This window comes from Anopheles bellator, chromosome 1, assembly GCF_943735745.2.
Source record: "Anopheles bellator chromosome 1, idAnoBellAS_SP24_06.2, whole genome shotgun sequence".
In the NCBI taxonomy this organism is placed as follows: Eukaryota; Metazoa; Arthropoda; class Insecta; order Diptera; family Culicidae; genus Anopheles; species Anopheles bellator.
Window position 1 is genome coordinate 2,406,193 of NC_071285.1, and position 19,736 is coordinate 2,425,928.

A 19,736-nucleotide genomic window follows, 5' to 3' on the forward strand; every position below is an offset into this window, starting at 1 on the left:
CACTATTACTATTTGGGCCAGGACCAAGGCAAGGCGCTCATATAAGACTCTCGTGGTAGTTCGTCGGATCCCCGTTGGCGTAGCTCAGCTCGATGTACTCGATCACCACGGCGCCCTCGGCGTCGTCGCCCTCGTCGTCGTACGGCTTGAGCGCCACGCCGCCGCCGCCGTCGTCGTCGTCGTCGGTGCTGGATTCGGCCACCGCATTAACGTGCACCGAGACGGAGCTGCCCGCAGCGACAGAAAGGAGCGAAAGAGAGAGAGAGAGAGAAAGAGAGAAACGGGACAAGGAGAGAGAGAAAAATCCAGCGTACTGTGGCACTGTCTGTGTCCCGACGTGACCCCATGGATGAGTCAAGCGTTTGTCGAGGTTCGAGGACCGAGGCACTAGAGTGTCCTTTCGTCCTTTCGTCTCTTTGTCACCTATCGCGGCAATGGCAGTGTGATCGCGGGACAGATTGCACGGTTTACCAATTGGACCTATCTATTTCCGGCATGGCACTGATGGTGGATCGTTCGGAGCGTTGTCTGGCGATGAGTTTGGGCGCAAAATTTCGCGATGATCGAACCAATTCGGAATTCGGCACAAGGACATGGGAGGGTTTTGTTGGTGGGAGAAATGATCAATTAGTTACAATTGCTGCTTACTTCTCTGCCGGAAGGGTACACGAAGCGCAGCGCGAATGACGAGCGGGGCGGAACTCACCGTTGCGTGGCCCAGTGGCTTGACTCCCGTTGGTCTTCGCGCGTCGAGGCTCGCGGGCTACGAAACGAGGACAAGACGGTTCGTTAGAGTTGGCATCCGAAGGGTACGTTCCGCGCGAACTTACTCGTACCGTTGGCTGCTGGAGTGCTGCAGCTTGCTGGCCAGCAGCTCGAGCCGCCGGTACGTGGAGGACAGCATCAGTGACAGGGGCGTCGCGACGGCCCACAGGAATAGGCAGAGGAAGGCCGAGAACCACAGCCCGTTCATCGGGTCCATGATGTGGTGGCAGAACAGCATGCGCATCGCGTCGAAGATGTCGAACAGCGGCCGACAGCTGGCGCACCGATCGCTCAGGACGCGGGCCGTGTGGTTGTGGTACGCCTCGAGGTGCCCGCGGAGCCGCCGCCGGAAGGTGTCGCTCCGGTTGTAGCAAACCTCGGCCGCTTCGGCATCGAGAAACGTCTGCGCGTTCCGGAGGTGCGTCAGGCTCTTGTTGACCTGCGTGGCCCACGGTGACAGCTGGAGCTCCAGTGCCGTCAGGTGATAGACGATATCGCCCCGCAGTTGCTCCAGGGGAGCCAGCAGTGACAGCTGAAGCCGCTTGGCCCGCGATCCGAGCGTGGTCATGCGGCTCGTAGTGGCCACGTCCTGGATCTGGGCCGAAACGCGCTGCAGCTGATCGATGAACGTGAGCACGTCCTTATCGGGCGATACCTGCGTCAGTTCCATACGCGTACCGGTCAGATTGAGGTCCGAATCGGACAGCATGTCCTCGAGGATGGCCTGGATGCGCACGGTAAACCCCAGGAACGGTTCCTCGCCGGCGCCCACACCGTCGATCACCCGATCCAGGCCCGATCGCTGACGGCGCTGGTCGACCGTCGATAGGTTCACGAGCGCATCGAGCTGGAAGGTGGCGAACGATCCGCGGCCCTTCTCACAATCGTTCAGCGCACTCGACAGCGACACCTGGATTGGCCGCGCAGCCCTGCTGCCCGCTGGGCTCGCCTCCCGGAGCAGTTCGCCGATGATACCGTACTGCGGTTCCGTTGGGTAGATGAGCCCCGGTTTGTCGATCAGCTTCTGGAGCACGGTGTAGGCCGGCTCGTTGTACAGCGGGTGGCAGATGAAGACCTGTCCGTGCGCTCCGAGCAACATCTCGATCATGGTGAACCCCGACAGTGCCAAGCTGGCGATGCAGATGCAAATGGCGCCCAGGATCAGCGTGATGCCGGCCTTGCTGTCGGCGTGGCAACAGCCGCAGCTGAGGGCACTCAGCAGGATGAGCGACACCAGCAGCGTCATGATGGTGGTCGCCAATCCGGCCAACCACAGGATGGCCCCGATTTCACGGTACCGATCGAAGAACGAGTCGGAAAAGTTGGCCGTCCGGTTGACCTTCTCCACCAGGCCGCCGACGGTCTGCGTCAGCACGTCGACCGTGGCCTGCGTGTCGTTCGTAAGCTGCTCCACGCGCTCCTCGATACGGCCGGCCGTGTCCTCGGTCGCGTTCCGCACGTCGGTCGCGTAGTTCCGGAACGTGGACCGCGCCACCGTCAACTCGTGGGTCAGCGCGTGCATGCTGGTGTTTCGGCCGGCCTCACCCATCGACATCAGCTTGGCCAGCGTGCCGTCGGTCTGCAGCCGGCGGATCCTCTCGATCAGCCCCGTGTCCTCGAAGTTCTTGATCTTGAGCGTATCGCAGAGAGGCCGATCGCGGAACGTACACTGGCGCTGTAGCACCGTTAGCTGTAGCTGCAGCTCGTCGAGCCGAAACTCGGCCTCGTACGATATCTTGGCCGCCCGGGCCAGCGTGTCCTGCAGCAGGTGGATCCGGCGCGCCAGATTGCTGCTGGCGGTGCTGATGTCGATGATCGACTCGAAGATGATGTCGATCCCGGTGAACAGCGCCAGATGGTGCTGGATCGGCTCCCCGAGCAGTTTGTCGATATTCTCCAGATCGTTCCGCATCCGCTCGATGGCCGTGTCCAGCCCCTCCAGCACGACGAACCGTATCTGCGCTTCGGCGTCGTGCAGAAAGGTGACCATGTCCAGTAGGGACGACCGGACGACCACCGGCGTCTGATTGATGGCCGACGCGATCTGCTCGTTCGTCACGAACATCGCTATAACACCGGCGCTGAAAGTGAAACAGGGCATCAAAGGCGGATTACGGTGCCGGAAAACGAGCGGGAACCTACATCAGCAGGAGAATGATCACTTGCAGCACGAGGCCAAGGAAGCTCTTGCGACAGTGCAGTGACTCCTCGAGCGACAGCTCCTCCGCCTGGATGACGGCGTCGACGGTCGGGCCCGGGTTCAGGTCGTCGTCCGGTTCCTTGGCACAGCCCCACGCGATCGTGTAGCAGAGCGGGATGAGCGAAATGAGGAAGAAGATCGCGATCAGGCATATGTAGCCCGATTCCACCTTCAGTGCCTCCAGGATGAGGTGCAGGAAGGAGACCTTCGTGTGGAACGCGTCACGCAGCAGCTCTAGAATGCAGTAGACTTTCATCAAGGCTTAGGACCCGACCCGCGAGCCCTGTGTACGTTGGTGGACCACAACCCGGCGGAGGGCGATGGCTGGAGCAACTTACCCACAGGAAGATCGTACGGTGTGATGTACGACAGGAACGTGGAGATGTAGGCGAACACGAACGCACCATGGTGCAGGCCGAGCGTCGGAATGATGTAGCTGTCCGTCGCGTCCGGTTCCGGGTACTCCTGCGGTACCGCAACCGTTTGTTCCTGGGCACAAACGCACAATCGGGGATCACCGAACGGAACCATTCCGGAGCTCTGATTTATACGAACCATTTTTGGGTGAGTTAATAGAAGCGGTGCGGGCTTTACAGCGACATTTTGCACACGTCGTAGGGGAGCACGTTCCTTTAAAAATAAAGGGAACACGGCGCATACGCCTCACGCGGGACCCGTTAATTCAATTAGCGGAACGTGTATCGATTTCTGCACCGCACTCGCACCGATTCCGCGCAACGACCACCGATTATTTAACCGCCATAGCTCTCGATGGCCGAGCGGTCCTAGCCGACAGATGAACACAATCTTATCTCGCCAACATGGCGTTCTGGGACCACCGAAAGACTACGCAGATCTACTTCCGGGTACTAGGGCACCTTGTGTTTGCTCCGAGTTCGGGTACCTGGACACCTGCCAGCCACGGGGAGAGCCGATCGGTTACTGAAGAGTACTACCTGGTGCTATCCTACTTCGAGTACCCGTGGTGGCCAGAACCTGACACCATTCAATCGCCGTGCAGTGTCGGAAGTGGTGGTGGTGAATCCTTATGTTGCTCCTGGGGCTGCGTTGTTGTTGCGAATTTTTCGAGTTTTTTTCTGACCGCGTGTTAATCCGGGAGTCCGGTGTCTGCGATTTTGAGCAAATGTCAAGCGATTGAAATAACCAACCAGGTTTCATTTTTTTCTGTTGAACGGAGACGATTAATCCAATTTGTTAAATTTTAAAGGTTTGCAATTGGTGTTCTATAATTTAAGTATAAGTTTATTGACAATATATTAAAGAAGCGCCGTAACAGCAAATCGAAGCGTAAAACAAAGTGACAATCGGCGATGTGCTCGGTTCTAGCTAATCGTTATTACAATAAGACATTTTGCATTAAGATACGATAGAAATAGGAATATGACCCGGAGTAAGAGTCACCACCACCGTTAACAAAACTAGATTTCCGGTCATGGGAAGAAACTGCTCGAAAAGTTAGTACAAAATATAGCAATTTGCGTGCTCAAAGAACGCATCTAACGGAAGTAGAGAGCTTTGGTGAGTGTGGACACGATGCACGGCATTTGCTTCTTTTTGTCCATGTACGGGTATTCCGGAACGCGAGATTTGTAGCCGCACGCAACGTTTCGCAGCACGACGGTAAGCAGACTCAGCACATCCAACGTGGATCCATACTTGGTCAGGCTGCGGACGAGTGACTGAATGAACCAGGATCCGCTGGTGCGTTTGCGCCACGAGTAGTGGCCGTCGTAGGTAGAGTACACCACCAGCAAGTCGGGCATGGTCGGAATGGAGTAAACTTCGCCCCTATCTTCCGGCGACCCCCTCGCGTCGATCGCTTTCGCAACGCACTTCGATCGAGTCTTCACGCCGGTGTTTACATGCTTCCTGTGGCAAGCTTGAATGAACACCAGTTTCGGCTTCCCCACCAGACCCGGACAAGCATCGTCGGCGAAGTGTTCCCACAAGCGCTCCACTTTGTACGGGGGTCTGTTGGTGTCATGTGTATCCGCCGCCAGCAGCGTTCCGGTTTCGCCGTGGGTCATCATAACCACCACCAGGCAATCGTGCTGGCTGTGGTCTTCTTTCGAAACATCTTTCAGCGTTTCAAACACCATCTGCTCCGTTAGGTCAATATACACGCGAACTTTGAATCGGAGGACAAGTAAAGCTTTCGTAAGATCGTCCTCATCTTTGTCACTGCCTTGGCGCTCTGGTGCATTTCTAAATCTCGCCTGGTTGAAGATGAGGGCGACGCCAGGATGTTCGTGGGTCATTTTGTACTTGCAATGCTCTGGGACGGATTGCACCTGCGTACGGACAGCCGGCAGGCCGTCGGCAGTTGTGGCCCCCTGGAGCCTTGAATTGAAGCGACGAATTAGGGAATAAACACGTTACGAAAAGGTATCACTTACGTTCGCGAATCGGTTACGTCGGGATTCATTTCCAGGATCAACTCGCGACTATTTCGCAAACACAATCCCTGACTGACAGCTGACGAAGAACTGACAGCTATCGAACAACTGACAGCTGGGCCGTTGCCGCGTTATCATACGAAAAAGTGTTGCCGTTATCAATCAGCTAGTTATCTTTACTGCTTTTATCGGTCATTGGCCTCTTCGAGTAATAATTTGATTCGAGTAACCAGTGCCGTCACCAAGGTTACCGTCTTTCACCGCAGAGGAAAGTAGAGAGCCTTAGTAAGCGTCGACACAGTGTAAGGTATTTGCGTCGGTGCCTTCCGGTCTAAGCCGGTGACTTGCTCTGTGACGAGGGCCAGCAGAATTCATCTTCCGATTCATCAGATCCACGCTGGGGCCGTATTTGCGTAGATTTGTGGCCAGCGAGCGCAAGTACTGGAAGCCGGCGAGTGGCGAAAGCCAAGAGTGCTGCGAGTCGTACGTAGAATATCCCACCAACAGATCGGCCATGGTCGGAACGGTGTACTGGTGAGTAGCGGACGATTCCCGCGACGCACGTCGCTTCCGGTTGGCCGCTGCATTGGTCCGTGAATTGCCGCGGCAGGTTTGGATGAAAAACAGCTTCGGTTTTCCGATGAGCGTTGAGCAAGCGTCGCCATCGAATGCTTTCCACAAGCGCTCCGCTTCGTAGACACCGTCGCTGGCGTACAGTTTGCCGTTCCCGCCGTGAGTCAAAACCACCACCACGAGGCAATCGTTGTTCCGGTGGTCCTGGTTTGCGACCAGCTCCAGCTCTTTGAACAGCTCACTCCGGCTGAGGTCATTGAAAACGAGAACTTCGAATTGCAGCCCGCGCAAGGCACCACAAATCGCGTCTCGGTTTTCTGCGCTGCCATCACAAGACGGAAGTGCCAGTTGGCTAGCGAAGGTAGTGTGATTCGTTACGATGGCAACGCCGCGATACTGGTAATCCATTTTGTATTCGAACTCATCAGGCGGGTGCACCGTCACCGAGGCAGCCGACGAGCCGGATGACTTTGAGAGCCTTAAAGGGGGCCAATACTTTAGGATTATCGCCTTAACGGAAGGTAGGAAGTAGTAGGAGCTTACGGTCGCGAATCCGTGCGGTCGGAATCCATCTTTCTATCGTTCACAAGCAATTTCTCCGATAGCGTACTGCGTTATCGGGCGCAGCAGTTACTGCTGATAAGACCCCTTATCCCTATCGCGCCATCCGTTTGTGGGTGCGACTCCGTTTCGATAAAGTGTGCCGGTCGGAGTTCCGAGAACAAGGATCAAGGTGAGTAGACCATTTAAAGGTGAAATCGTTGATTTATTCGTTTAATTTCGCTAATTCATTGTTGTCCCTTTTTGATGTAGTTCTCCGATACATCGCGCACCATCAGGTCGACCAACTTGTCCAGGTCGTACTTGTGCTGCCAGCCCCAGTCGCGCCGTGCATCGGAATCGTCGAAAATCTGCGGCCACGAGTCGGCGATCAGCTGGCGCGAGTCAGGCCGGTAGCTGACGTGTAGCTCCGGCACGTGCTTGGCCACCAGCTTCTGGGCGAGCTCCTCGGGCGTGAACGACATGGCCGTCACGTTGTACACCCGGCGCTTCAGCTTCTCCTCCGGGGCGGTCATAAACTCGAGCAACGACCGCAGACAATCCTCGATGTACATCATCGGGAGCCGCGTGTCCGGCCGCAGGTAGCACTGGTACTTGCCCGTCTTGAGCCCCTCGAAGAAGATGGCCACCGCGTAATCTGAAATGTGTGAAATCGGTCAGTTTTCATTTCAGTACACTCCCCGTGATAGGGGGCCCCCCTTACCGGTAGTGCCACCGCCGGGCGGATCGCTCGATATGACACCCGGAAACCGGAGGCACCGAAAGTCCAGTCCGAACTTGTGGTGGTAGTACTCGCCCATCAGCTCCGCGTGCACCTTCGACACCCCGTAGATGGTGCGGGGCCGCTGGATGGTGACGTTCGGGGTCGGATTGCGCGGACTGTCCGGTCCGAATGCACCGATCGTGCTCGGCACGAAGATACGCAGCTTGTACTGCTTGGCCAGTTCCAGCACGTTGTGCATTCCCTCGATGTTTACTCGCACCGCCAGCGGGACGTTCTGCTCGCCGATCGCACTCAGCAGGGCGGAAAAGTGAATGATCCAGTCGATACGGTGGGCCACCACAATCTTCTGCAGGCCCTTAAAATCCAGAATGTCCGCAAAGATGTACGGCCCACTGTTCACGATCGCATCGCTCGGCTTGATGATGTCGGACAGAATCACGCTCTCGTCGCCGTACCGGCTGCGCAACAGTTTGGCACACTCGACGCCCAGCTGCCCGAGGCCACCTGTGGGAGAGGTACGATCGACAACCTATCATTATTACCAACGACTCCATCGTATGCTCCAACTGATCCAAGCTTCTTTCACAGCCGCCTGACGACACCGCAAAATTATGCAAAAGTGGCTACGCTTCGACGGTGTCACCCGTCAACCGGCGTGTCGCGCGTTCCGTGCCCGTTGATTAAACAGTTGGCCTACTACGGCCTGTGCTGGAGAGCGTGCGTCGAGCGAGAATAAGGTCAGCCACTAAACTTCTAAACTACCCTGCACGCTCTGCCTAGCAACGGCTCTCTCCGACTACGATCGGCATGGCAACCTTGGCCGGCTACCACTTTACTCTCAATTGAGCATCCAATTTAGCGGCGGAACTGCGCTTAACGACATAGCGCCATGTGCGGCCAGTTCTGGAGCCAGTTCGCCACTCACCTGTGATGAGGATTTTAGGATGCGATTTTTTCGGACCGCCGTTCGAGAGCCACCGTCGCTGATGGCAGTGAGTGTTGCTCGGAGGCTGAACCGCCAGCAAAACCGGACCCGCGGACTCTGCTCCGTGGACGCCAGTTTGTCGCACCAACTGTTGGCGCACGGAGGCGCCAATCGCTGACGTCACTTTACGCAGCAGCATCCTCTCGGTTGATGGGAAGCCCTAGCAGTGAGATGAACTATTGCACAGCTCGTCACTCGCGGCCTCACTTTCTCCGAATCCGAAGAAACTGTGAACCGCGAACAGGAAATGGATCAGGTGATCCGGACTCCGGATCTCCAACACAATCTGTGGGGCGGCCACGAAGGGCTGGTCAACGGGAGGGAGATCACGTCCGCGAGTCCGTCGGTGTCGAGGCGCAGCTTGGGACTAACTACTGGCCCCGACGATAGTCCTGTGCCCCTCAGGGGACTACCGGACGAGAGAGTGAGAGAGAGAGCGAGAGAGTGCTGTTGCTGCGTTTCCTCTGTTTGGTCGAATTGGTGGCGTGGTGCGTTGTCAAGCTGCGCATGGTCCCCGCACACACACGCGGTCCTTCCGCTGCCGCCAAGAAACGTTCGCGGACAACACTGTTGCTGACGGCGTCCATCGATGGAGCTCTGGACGGACGGGGGTCCCACACTCCAGTTACTGCCAAGGCAGCGCATTCATCATCGCACAACGATGATGATGGTAATGATGATCGTCCGATGCTGCTTCCGTCTCGCTCTATCGCTCCGAACGGACGCCAAACCTAATATCGAGTATCGCGCGTGGACCAAGAACGGGTTCGGCAGTCGATCGCCAACGCGCCTGGCATTGACACTGAAACCCGCCGACGAGTCAGAAAAGGACCACAACACCCGTTCGCGGTTTTGTATGCACGCCTGTCGATCGATGCACCGCGCGCGATGCGATTTTGAATCGGACCAGCCGCGCGCACTATGGGCTGTGGGGTGGCCAAATGTCGCTCGCGAACCGTTACGTCATCGAGGAATGCGAGGACTGGTGACGTAATCTCCGGCGAGCGTCGACGACGCGCAGATCAAAGGCGAGGATCGGCCCTCTTGCCTAATGTGAGTTCAATTGTTTTAACGGTTGAGACAGCTGACAGATTCCCGGAAAGATATCCGGCACGCGCGGTTACGACACTCGCGCTCGACAGTGTGTGGCGCCGCTCGGCTTCTGGTGGGGACCAACTCGAGTGGAAAATTGTTCCCTAACTGGAGCTGCTCTTCTGGTGCATCTAAAGATGGGTCTCGGGCCACAGGTGCCGCACGGTGGCTTTAAACACCAGGGCCAGGGTTACAGTTAGCTACGCGGTGACATAACAAGGAGAGGTTCTGCGCCGGTTCTCTCGCGCGATAAGGATTCGCGCGGGAAACACCCTTCGCGGCGGTGGGAATTCAGAACCGAATCCTGTGCTATTAGCCGGCCCTGTCATTAGAGAGTACTGTTTGCTAATGATGATCTACAAGCCCGCTATATCTACAGCGCCCGTTAGAGGTTGAGTTCCACGCATTTCCCGGTCCAATTTTAGACACTCGCATGTACACGCTTCACGTACGCACCTTTGCCGGAGAAGTTTATTTTTGAAACTTCCGAGGGGATGCCTCCGAAATGATTGACAAGTTCATGACGCGTTCGGGCGGCCGGACTTGACTTGACGCTTGTCTTACCGTTTCGACGCTCATAACCATTCGTCATGCGTTACATAATTGAGGCCCTGCTCTGAGTGCACGGTCTCGTCTGGACTGCTGACGAATGAATTGTCTTGCTTCAACGGCTCAAGTTCGATGACTGACATTGACCGCCTGGCCCCGCAAGTGGACCAAGCGTCCACGAGGGTGTCGTTATTTAGATGGCATTCGGTTCCCACGGCTCGGCCACGCAATTCCGTGATTTATTGGGCTGACCTTATCCCCAGAACGGCGCACCGAAGACGTCGCCGTGAACCAACCAGAAACATTCATCTTCTGGCGATCGCGCGATGATGATCTCGTGCCGGACCACGGTGACCTTCAGTAGCAGCGGGGAACGTGTGGGAACATTCTTGCGCTACAGAATGATCGCTACAGTCCGCTAAGAACGCCACTTCCTAGAGAAGGGAAGGTCTTCCTCGATTCTCTGGCCACCCCTCTCGAGTTGGATTCACGGAAAAGTGCCTTAGTTCATCAGTTCGTGCATTCCATCGCTCACCGATCGTTAGTCGATTCGCGGGGCTCAATAGCCAATTGATGTGGCGGCGGCGCCAACAAAGTGACAATAGGGCCTGTATTGTTGGTTGTAACATAATTACCATTCAAACAGCACTTATGAGTGGATCCGGGCCTTGATTGGACCCAACCCAGCAGCCCGAAATCATGGTCACCCGGAGGGCCCTGATCGTATCCGGCCCCCCCTGCGCTTGTTCGGAGCTTAATGAGGTAATGCCGCCGTTGTGAGTGTGTGGACCGTAAGGGTCAAAAACACTGGAGGTCAGCATTGTGGGTGCTTTGTTAAAGCGAACGCCAGCCCGAGAGCATAATGAGCCAGCGTGATTGGGAAAGTGGCAGCACCTTCGCCGTGAATCTTGTGGGCGGTGGACGCGCAACAACGCCCTCGGCTGCCGGTGAAGAAAGAGTCAAATGAAAATTTCCTCATTTTCGGATTCATTGTTTAGAAAGAGCGCCCTTCCTTGCGACATCGCCGGGCCGCGGGGCGGCGCTGGTCAATTATCACCCGGGCGCGCGCGAGGTCGTTGGCGCGGCAGACTTGCAGATTTGTCGCCTGTCATTTCCCCGCTCAAAACTGGCACCCCCTTTTTTGTCATTGGCCGTCAAGACAACAGAATTTGAGGACGCGCGCGTCAGGGTGATGACCACACGGCGGTCGTTAGAAAGGCGGTCTTTAGGGAAGTGACTAACGATTGTTTCAGCAATAGCAGCGTGAAAAATTTGCGTGTCCTCCTTCGGCTAATGTTTCCTGTGTGCGGTGCGTCGTCGCAGTGACTGGAGGGTCTAAACAATAAAATGAGGCCCCTAAGAGAATGCAAATCCACCGCTAGGCGGAGGCGTTTGGGGATGACTCCGGACGCTGCGGGTAATATTGCCGTAATTAGCATTGTCAACGGCACAATTGAATCACTCGCGCCTGTTAAGGTCCTAGAGGACGCATTTGGATTAAGTATACTTTTAAGTGTAGGTACTTCACATCAAATCAATCAGCTTCAGGTTAATCAAATGGGGAATCCAGACCAGCTTGAGGTTTGGATTGAATATTAGGATCAGAGAAGCTCTGGAATACCGAGGATCTTCTACGAAAAATCCCTCAAAGCCGCAAAAAAAGACTTAAGACTTATCTGTGCCTGTGAGCCTTCCGATTCGAATGTCATAATTTGGACTTGATTTTGCTGCTTTAGTCATTAGGCTACGATTGGCAAAAATACTCCCCACAAAAAATGGCCGCTGTCCCGCTCAGAAGATCATGTTTTTCCGCTTTGCCTCCGTACCTGACGCTGAACGGGTTTTGGGAGGACGGGACGGACGGGAGCTGCCGTTTGCGAATCACAATCGATGCATTGTTTCTTGCGCCAAACCTAAACCCACGGGGATATCGGTACCTAACCGTATCCATCTATCTATGCATGAGGCCACAGCGCCCAGGCAAGTGTAACGCGCGCGCTCTCTTGAGCGACGAATCTCGCCGAGCCACGCCGCGCCGTCATGACGGTGGTTCTTCCACCCGGCCCGGCCTCCAGCCCTCTCACTACCCCCCCGTCGGTGCCGGAGCGCTGAAGTGGGGCTGAAGAAAAACGGCTCCGGCTCGGCTCTGGAGTTTTCCACCCGAGCGCTGGCGGAGTCAGTCCCACTCGAAAGCTCCTTTCGAACGGATCGCTTCTGAACGTGGCTGAAGACCGAGCGAAGAGACCCGTAAAGTGAATGCCCATCATCGTTGCGGGGGGGGTGGCTTTGTGAATTTTAATCCGGCAGGATTTTTCGGAGGCCCTGTCCGCGTGATGTAATTAGGAAGCCGGAGCGTGAAATCGCCAATTCCGATCGCCCCTTATCGGCTGTGCTTTGAAAGTGATCAGTGAAGAGAGAGAGAGAGAGAGTGAACCGAAGAAAGTGGTCATTTCGGTGTCCGTGTTACAAACGTGCCGACGAGTGTGGACGAGTTTCCAAATCGTGGGGGGGGCCCACAAGTGAGCCTTCCGAAGTAACCCCACGGTCCTCGGGTCGGCAGGTTTAAAGAGGTAATAGTTTCTTTCCTTCGCACCCCGACCCCCCGTGAAAGGAAAGTTCAGATGATTTACGCGTGACACGTGGGTCATATATTCCACACCGGAGTGCTGCATTCCGATCGGTCGGTCGGTTTGGTGATTGTTTTGTGAAAAGAACGCACAGCCCGTGCTCTGCGATCGTACCGCATCGAAGCTGGAACCGTTTGGCCGTTTGGCCACAAAAACCGAAGCCCGCCGAGAACCGTTTTATGTAATGGCGCGCGCGAGATGACACCGTTCGTCGGAGACATTATTTACGTTTGCGTAAACACGAGGACTCGCCTCGCTGATACAAATTGTGCTCATTATTGTGCGGGAAGGGCGTGCGAGCAGCAGCACGTGTCTAATGGCGGTACGCTGCCATTAGGGAGCCCTGGCCTGGAAGACGCCGATTATCGCCGAACTGGATCGGCGGGCTTCCATAAATGGAGTATGACGCGCAGTGATAGGCGCATTAAGGGCGTGACAGTTATGCTGTTCTACCGATGCTTCAGGAGCTTCTGACCACCACTCTTCTAGGGATCTCTGGTCCGGTCTGGTTCAGATTCCACGATTCGGCTTCTTCACGATCGCCCGCTAACGATCGCGCGCCGTTTTCGCTAAGTTGCGCTTGAAAGTGGAAGCGCACGGACCGCCGTCGCATCTCTTCGAACAAACGACGGCTGTCCACTACGACGTTAAGCCCTCTGCCAACCGATGCCTTCACGGCTGGCCGACGACGCCTTAACGCGCTTTCAAACGCGGCGTGGACCTCCCAAAACCAGACTCACTCTCAATGGCGGCTGTTCCTCCGTGTCAGTGGCAAGTACTGCCCCTGCAAGTTCCTCGAGGGCGACGGGAGGCTACTTCCCTTCACCGCCGTCCGTGCCCCGGGGCCAATGTAGGTTACCAAAGCGCGAATCCATTCGGCGTGAAAAAACGACGGCATCGGAATCGGGCGATTGTTGCGCAGAGCCTGTGTTGCGCGTCTTACGCGAGAATCCTTCGAGCGTGACGACGACGACGACGGTGCGGCGACGCGCAGTGGGTGGCGCATATGGCACCCACCCCCCTGAGGGCCCCCACCCCCACTCGGGGCACGAGAGAAAGCAAAAGTAGCAGAGAGATGTAGAGCGAGAGAGGGGCCCACCACACAGGGAGAAGGAAGCCCACGGCGCGCCTTCTCCGGACAATTGCGGCCCCCCAAACATCATGACGGCCTGTCATAGGAGCGATGAGCGCAATGCCGGATTGCGACAGCATGCAAAAAGGTTGATCAAGAACAACGGAGGGCGCTTCTTCCGTTCCGGGTGTGGTTCGCACGCGTCACGCGCCCAAGCCCGATGTTGGCCAACGCGACGACGGATGATGCAAGTGGCCAGGAAGCCCTGTTTTCGAAGCCTCTCTCAAGTGCGAGTGTTTCAGGTGCCGACTCGGATCGAGCCCCGGACCTGCCTCGGAACCATGCTTCATTGCACAATTCTAATGCCGTTTCATTCCCCGGGTCAGAAACGGGCTCGGGTTCATCGTCTCAAGCCTTTCGGCTGTCCCTCTTCTTCCGCCTGGCCGGATGAAGCTCGTTGGCGGCTGCGCTACCAATCAACGCGTTGCGTAACCAATCGTGACCGCAGGCGCGCGAACAATGTCAACAATGCCGGCCACCCCCGTCCCGGTCTTTTTGGGAAGACTTAAGACCTTGTGGTCAACCCGGGTGAGACAAGACGCCAAGGCCATCGCTTCCGACGCCTGCTCTTTGTTGGTGGTCGGTCGGCGGAACCCGTGGAAAATTATGCGTGGAAACGTGAAGCGTGGCGTCGAAAGGCGTCCCAAATTTCTGGACGCCATGGGTGGCCGGTCGTTCCATTCGTCATTCGTATTTACTGAGACTGGGACGAATTGTCAGCTTGGTGTAGATGATTCAATCGCAGTATGCTACGTTCTCCGAATATTAGCAACCAAATGTCACTTGTAGGCCTATTCGGACTTTTTGAACGAAAGAAAGGTTTATGGACAAGTTGCCATTCCTGGGGTTTTGGGTACAAAGTAATAGACCCCGTTTTCCCCGTTCTCTTCGGCCACAGGTCTCACGGCGGCATCAGTAAATCCGGGTGAAGATGAGCAGCAGCTCCAGCGTCGACGGTTGGTGAATAAACAGGTAACCATGCAACCGATCGAAGGAGTCCTATTTCGGCGGCTGTTCGTCCTGGCCGTGCTGGCGTGGAGCAGCGTTACGCTCGTCGCAGGCCAGCGGGACACCATTTGCCCACCGCAGGATATCATCCTCCCGTGCCGATGTTCACAGCGAGGCAGCGAGATCCAGATATGGTGAGTTCACGAATCTTCGCCTTCGCCGATTGGACCTAACCACCGACTTCTACCACAGGTGTTCCCACAGCGATCTGCCCCGGGTGCTGATGGGGCTGAAGGCGGTCTCGAAGTCGATCAACCGGCCGATCGATGAGCTGATTCTGGAGAACAACTTCCTGCCGTCGCTCCCCGGGCGGACGTTTGCGCCGCTTAGCGTACTGCGGCTCATGCTGCGCCACAACGGTCTCGAGCGGCTGTCGAACGGATGGCTGAACGATCTGGACAAGAGTTTGGTGGAGATTTTCATCGTCGAACGCAGCCTTCGAAGCATCCCGGGGGACAGTCTGAGTGGGTTGCGCAAACTGGAAGCGGTCACCATTCAGAGCGAACACCTGAAACGGTTGCCTGATTTTTCGGGCCTCGCGAAGCTGCGCTACATTAACGTGCAAAGTGGATCGTTGATCGAGCTTTCTCCGCAGCACTTCCGTGACCTGGTCGGTCTGGAGACGGTGCACGTGACGGGGAGCGCTAGCTTGACGCGTCTGGAGGGCGGACTGTTTAATGATCTTCCGAAGCTGAACCTCATCGACCTCTCGGAGAATGGCCTTAGCTGGGTGCACCTGCGCACATTCGTGGGGTTGCCCGCACTGAAGACGTTGCAGCTGGCGGGCAACAAGATCACCGATGCCGGCATGATTGGCCGAGCGGTCAAGGACATCCACACGCTGCAGACGCTCAAGATGGAGCGCAACATGATCGCGAAGCTGGGCGAAGGCAGCTTCGTCGATCTGCCGTCGCTGAAGGAGCTGTACCTGCAGGATAACGGCATCACGGAGATCTTCCACGGGGCGTTCCACCGGACGCCCAGCTTGAAGCTGGTGCACCTGGAGAACAACTATCTGCGGCGCGTGCACCCGGAATCGTTCCTGCAGGCGTCCGGGAGCGGCGTGGAGACGGTACACCTGCAGCAGAATGAAATCGGCCGGGTGGAGGAGCTGCGATCGCTGCTGGACGCGCTGCCGATGCTGCGGTTCCTCGATCTGAGCCACAACAAGCTCGAGTCGATCCCGTTCGGGGCACTGCGCGGCCACGGCACCCTGGAGCAGCTGTACCTGAACCAGAATCGCATCCGGATGATCGAACGGGACGCGTTCATGGCGATGCCCGGGTTGCGGGAGCTGCGCCTGCAGAACAACTCTCTGAACGATCAGCTCCCGATGCCGTTCTGGAACCTGCCCGGTCTCAAGGGCATCGACATTTCGTACAACGGTTTCCGCCGGATGGATCCCAACCTGTTGGTGGGGGTTCCTTCGTTGCGGCGCCTCGACATCAGCGGCAATGCGCTGTCCGCGATCGAGCCGAGTGCATTCGGCCACACGCCGCTCCTGGAGACGGTCAACATTTCTTCGAACGAGCTGACCCTGATACACCCGGCCACGTTTCGGGAGCTTAGCCACATGTTCGAGCTGGACGCCGGTGACAATCGGTTGCAGGAGTTCATCCCCGGCCTGCCGGTGGCCGTCGAACGGATTAATCTGCAGCGCAACCGCATCTCGCAGCTGCCGGCCCCGGCCAGCAAACTGTGGGATCTGCCGAACCTGCGCATGCTGGACCTAAGTGGGAACGAGCTGACGCGCCTTCCGCGGGCCGTCTTTCAGCCAACGCCACAACTCCGTCTGCTGAGTCTGGCCCGCAATCAACTGCAGTCCGTGGACGACGGAAGTTTACTCGGACTCGGCCGCCTGGAGGTGCTCAACTTGCAGGACAACCGCGTGCTGGCCCTGCACGAGCGGTGCTTTAGTCCGTTGGAAAATTTGCGTGATCTCAACCTGCAGGGCAACCGGATCGAGGTGCTGGTGGACAATCTGCTGGACGCGAATGCGTTCCTGGAACAGTTTGACGCGTCCCGCAACAGCATCGTCGATATATCGGCCAAAGCGTTCCGGAATAGCCGCTCGCTCCAGACACTCGATCTGTCTTCGAACCAGCTACGCGAGCTACCGGAATCACTGTCCGGGTTGGCGGAACTGCGTGACCTCGACCTGAGCTACAATCAGCTGACGGAACTGTCACCGAACGTGCTCGTTTCGTGGCGCAACCTCGAGGAACTGAAAGTGTCCAACAACAAGGTGAACCAACTGCATCAGGGATCGCTGCGGAATCTACCGCTGCTACAGTACCTCGATCTGTCAAGCAACGAGTTGACGTTGCTTGAGCACGGTGCGTTACGGAACTTGCCCGAACTGCAAGAGCTGGTGCTGGCGGACAACAAGCTGACGGAGCTGAAGGAGCGTGTGTTCGAGGATCTCCCAAGTCTGCAGGTGAGTCAAGGTGGGGTGCAAGGTGGTTAGTGGCCGTGAATCCTAATGGCGTTCCCTCTTTAACAGGCCGTTCACCTGCAGCAGAACAACCTCCGGTACATCTCACCGTACAGCTTCTACCGGTCGCCGTCGATCGTGTATCTGAATCTGTCATCGAATCAGTTCCGCAGCTTGGACAGTGTCGGTCTGCGGAGCGTGCGCAACCTGGAGGTGTTGGATCTAACCGCGAACGGTATCCGCAAGATCACTCCAAACCCGCTCCGAGGACTCGATTGGCTGGTGGAGCTGAAGCTGGACGGTAACCAGATCTGTGGTATCCAAGGGGAACCGTTTGCCTCGATGCCGCGGCTACGGGTGCTCAGTATGCGCAACAACCGGATGTCCCGCGTCCCGGAACAGACTTTCCGCAGCCTACGAACCAACATCGCCATTTTCGACGTTGACGGTAGTGATGGTCGGGATACTACTCCAGAAACGGTTTGTCTAATCTCTGTGTCACTTTCCTCTTCCCGCAGGAAATCCGTTGAACTGTGACTGCGATATGCTGTGGTACCTGGCATGGCTCCAGGAGACCCGAAGCAACGTTTATCCGGGGCCACGTTGTCGCGATGGCGAGATGCTGTTGGATATGCGCCTGTCTCGCACGGAGTGCCAGAAGACTGCACAGCGAACCGATTCGGCGTTGGGCCACGGGGCTGGCAACGGGTTGCCGCTCACCAACGAACACGGCGACGTGTTCGTGCGGACCCTAGACTACGATGAGTGCGGACCGGAGAGCTACGAAGCCGCCCTACCGGGGCCCCCATACCGGCCAGCCGGCGGTGGTCTACCGGATGACTACTTCTTCGATCAGTACGTGGACTACCCGAACGGACTGCCGAACGACACGAACCGACACCAGAACGCCACACCGATCGCGGAGGACTCACGGCGCACCAACTTCAGCACCAACTTTGTGGACTTTAACAACAACAAATTCAATCAACGACCCGGCCTCCTGGGACCGGGTGTGTTACCGCCGGATGCACACGACACAACGTCCCCGTTCACGTTTTTCGGCCTTCCGTTGCCCAGTCTAAATATTGGCAAAATGTTTGGTGGTGTAGGCCGCAATGCAAACAACCGGGCGTCCGGAGGTCCCGGTGGCATCGGAACGCGCGGTAAAGGCCGGGTGCAGATCTACAACAAGCAGGGTGACCCGGAGCAGAACGGAGTCGGTTTCCGGCCGGACGGCCCGAAGACGGATGCGGTCACGGTAAATCACGGTCCAGCGGCCGATCAGCTGGACAAAAATCCGGGCGCGACGAACGAAAACAATCTGTTCTATCGGCCGTACTTCCAGACCTCGTACCACCGGCCACCTGCCCCGGGCGTGCAGGTTCAGACCGGAGGCTTTACGCCCATGCTGCCCGGCGCGGTCGGAGGATTCACTCCGATCACGGACCCCACGCTGAAGGTGATCAATCAAAACTACACCGAACCGGCTGCCGGCGGTCGTTGGCCAACGGAATACCACGAGCGGGTACCGCTGGTCACCGAACCGACCCGGTACCTGCAGCAAAACAAGTTCGAGGCCACCATAAAACCGTCGCACAACAGTGCCCCATACTTTGTGGACGGAATTTCTCACCATCACGAATCGAATGCCAGCGCACCGGAAGTGGTCCGTGATAGTGGTGTTCCCGCGCGCAATGCCACCGGGGAAATGGCAACCGGAAATTCGGAAATGACCGAAGACGAAGAGGAGGACGAGGAAGCCGGCGACGAACAGGAAGGGGATGAGGTGGAAGATCTTAACGCTAGCGAAGGAGCCGAAACGAAACCCGGATTTACGGGTGACGTCACGACGAGACTGTCGATTGAGCTGGCCACCCCAACGATCGGTCCGACAGGCGGAAACGCATACAATAAGGCGTACACAACGCCCAACCCAACGGTCCGTGATCTGACCCGGATGCCCAGCCGCGAGTTTTACGATGGTTCCAGCAATACCCCCACGTCACTGTCGGCTTTGATCCGTCCGCCACCGGGTAAGTCCACGATCGAAAAGGTCCCGGCACCGGTGGCGTCTACGGTGACCCCGTACTTCCCCAGTCCAACCACCGGCAGCACGGCACCGCGGTTGATACCGAAGATCGAAACAACGGCGGACAGCGGCAATGGCGGCGATCATCACTTTGGCTCACCGAACATTATCGACCTGTCGCCATCGAGTCACCACCATCCGCCGGGGGACAGTATGAACGAGATCCGCAAGCGGGAAGACATGGATTGGTACTTTGCCAACTACAACCACACGCAGCACTACGATTTCGACGAGCTGGAACTGAACAGTTTCCGAAGTGCCGGAGGGTCGGCCATCGGAAGCGGTTGGCGTTGGGTTGTTGGTTCACTGCTTGCGATTCAAGCAATGGCCCGGTGCGCCACCGCATGGTGAGTGAGGAATTTCGCGGGGACAGATTTCACACACAAAGCTAGGTTCTGCCAAAGGTAGTGGAAAAAAACTGGGAGGGGACACTGGGCGCGAGCGATACCTTCCGCAGGAGGGCGCATGCTGTTGTTTTTGTTATTTCATAGCTTTAGCGGATAGGACATTAGCGGGAAACGGGAGAGGCTGGTACCGGTACAACCGGTGTGTCTCGCCTGCTGGCCTATGTATGATAAAG

At 56.9% G+C, this 19,736-nt stretch overlaps 4 protein-coding genes across 5 annotated transcripts; 1 reads left to right on the top strand and 3 right to left on the bottom strand.

The window, feature by feature from the left end:
• Positions 1-37: 37 nt before the first annotated feature.
• On the bottom strand, positions 38-3,658 carry LOC131213655 (prominin-1). 2 transcript variants are annotated; one of them, XM_058207753.1, is made up of 6 exons: positions 3,521-3,635; positions 3,304-3,454; positions 2,908-3,214; positions 831-2,846; positions 707-763; positions 38-227 (listed from the first exon to the last, which is right to left on the bottom strand). In XM_058207753.1, exons 1-6 carry the CDS (start codon positions 3,521-3,523, stop codon positions 38-40), a joined length of 2,724 nt encoding a protein of 907 aa, XP_058063736.1. In that variant the 5' UTR covers positions 3,524-3,635. The 2 variants fall into 2 exon arrangements, with proteins under 2 accessions (XP_058063736.1, XP_058063727.1); XM_058207744.1 differs by having other exon boundaries at positions 3,304-3,658.
• A 718-nt stretch (positions 3,659-4,376) lies between these two features.
• Positions 4,377-5,411, bottom strand: LOC131206558 (caspase-1-like). The gene is made up of 2 exons (XM_058199148.1): positions 5,383-5,411; positions 4,377-5,326 (listed from the first exon to the last, which is right to left on the bottom strand). The coding sequence occupies exons 1-2, from the start codon at positions 5,409-5,411 to the stop codon at positions 4,483-4,485; spliced, it is 873 nt and encodes a 290-aa protein (XP_058055131.1). The 3' UTR covers positions 4,377-4,482.
• A 1,302-nt stretch (positions 5,412-6,713) lies between these two features.
• LOC131213238 (L-threonine 3-dehydrogenase, mitochondrial) lies at positions 6,714-8,663 on the bottom strand. The gene is made up of 3 exons (XM_058207243.1): positions 8,166-8,663; positions 7,220-7,744; positions 6,714-7,153 (listed from the first exon to the last, which is right to left on the bottom strand). Exons 1-3 carry the CDS (start codon positions 8,362-8,364, stop codon positions 6,744-6,746), a joined length of 1,134 nt encoding a protein of 377 aa, XP_058063226.1. The 5' UTR covers positions 8,365-8,663; the 3' UTR covers positions 6,714-6,743.
• A 791-nt stretch (positions 8,664-9,454) lies between these two features.
• On the top strand, positions 9,455-19,507 carry LOC131206563 (protein artichoke). The gene is made up of 5 exons (XM_058199154.1): positions 9,455-9,512; positions 14,524-14,767; positions 14,826-17,070; positions 17,137-17,515; positions 17,586-19,507. The coding sequence occupies exons 1-5, from the start codon at positions 9,455-9,457 to the stop codon at positions 19,505-19,507; spliced, it is 4,848 nt and encodes a 1,615-aa protein (XP_058055137.1).
• The last annotated feature ends 229 nt before the right edge of the window (positions 19,508-19,736 follow it).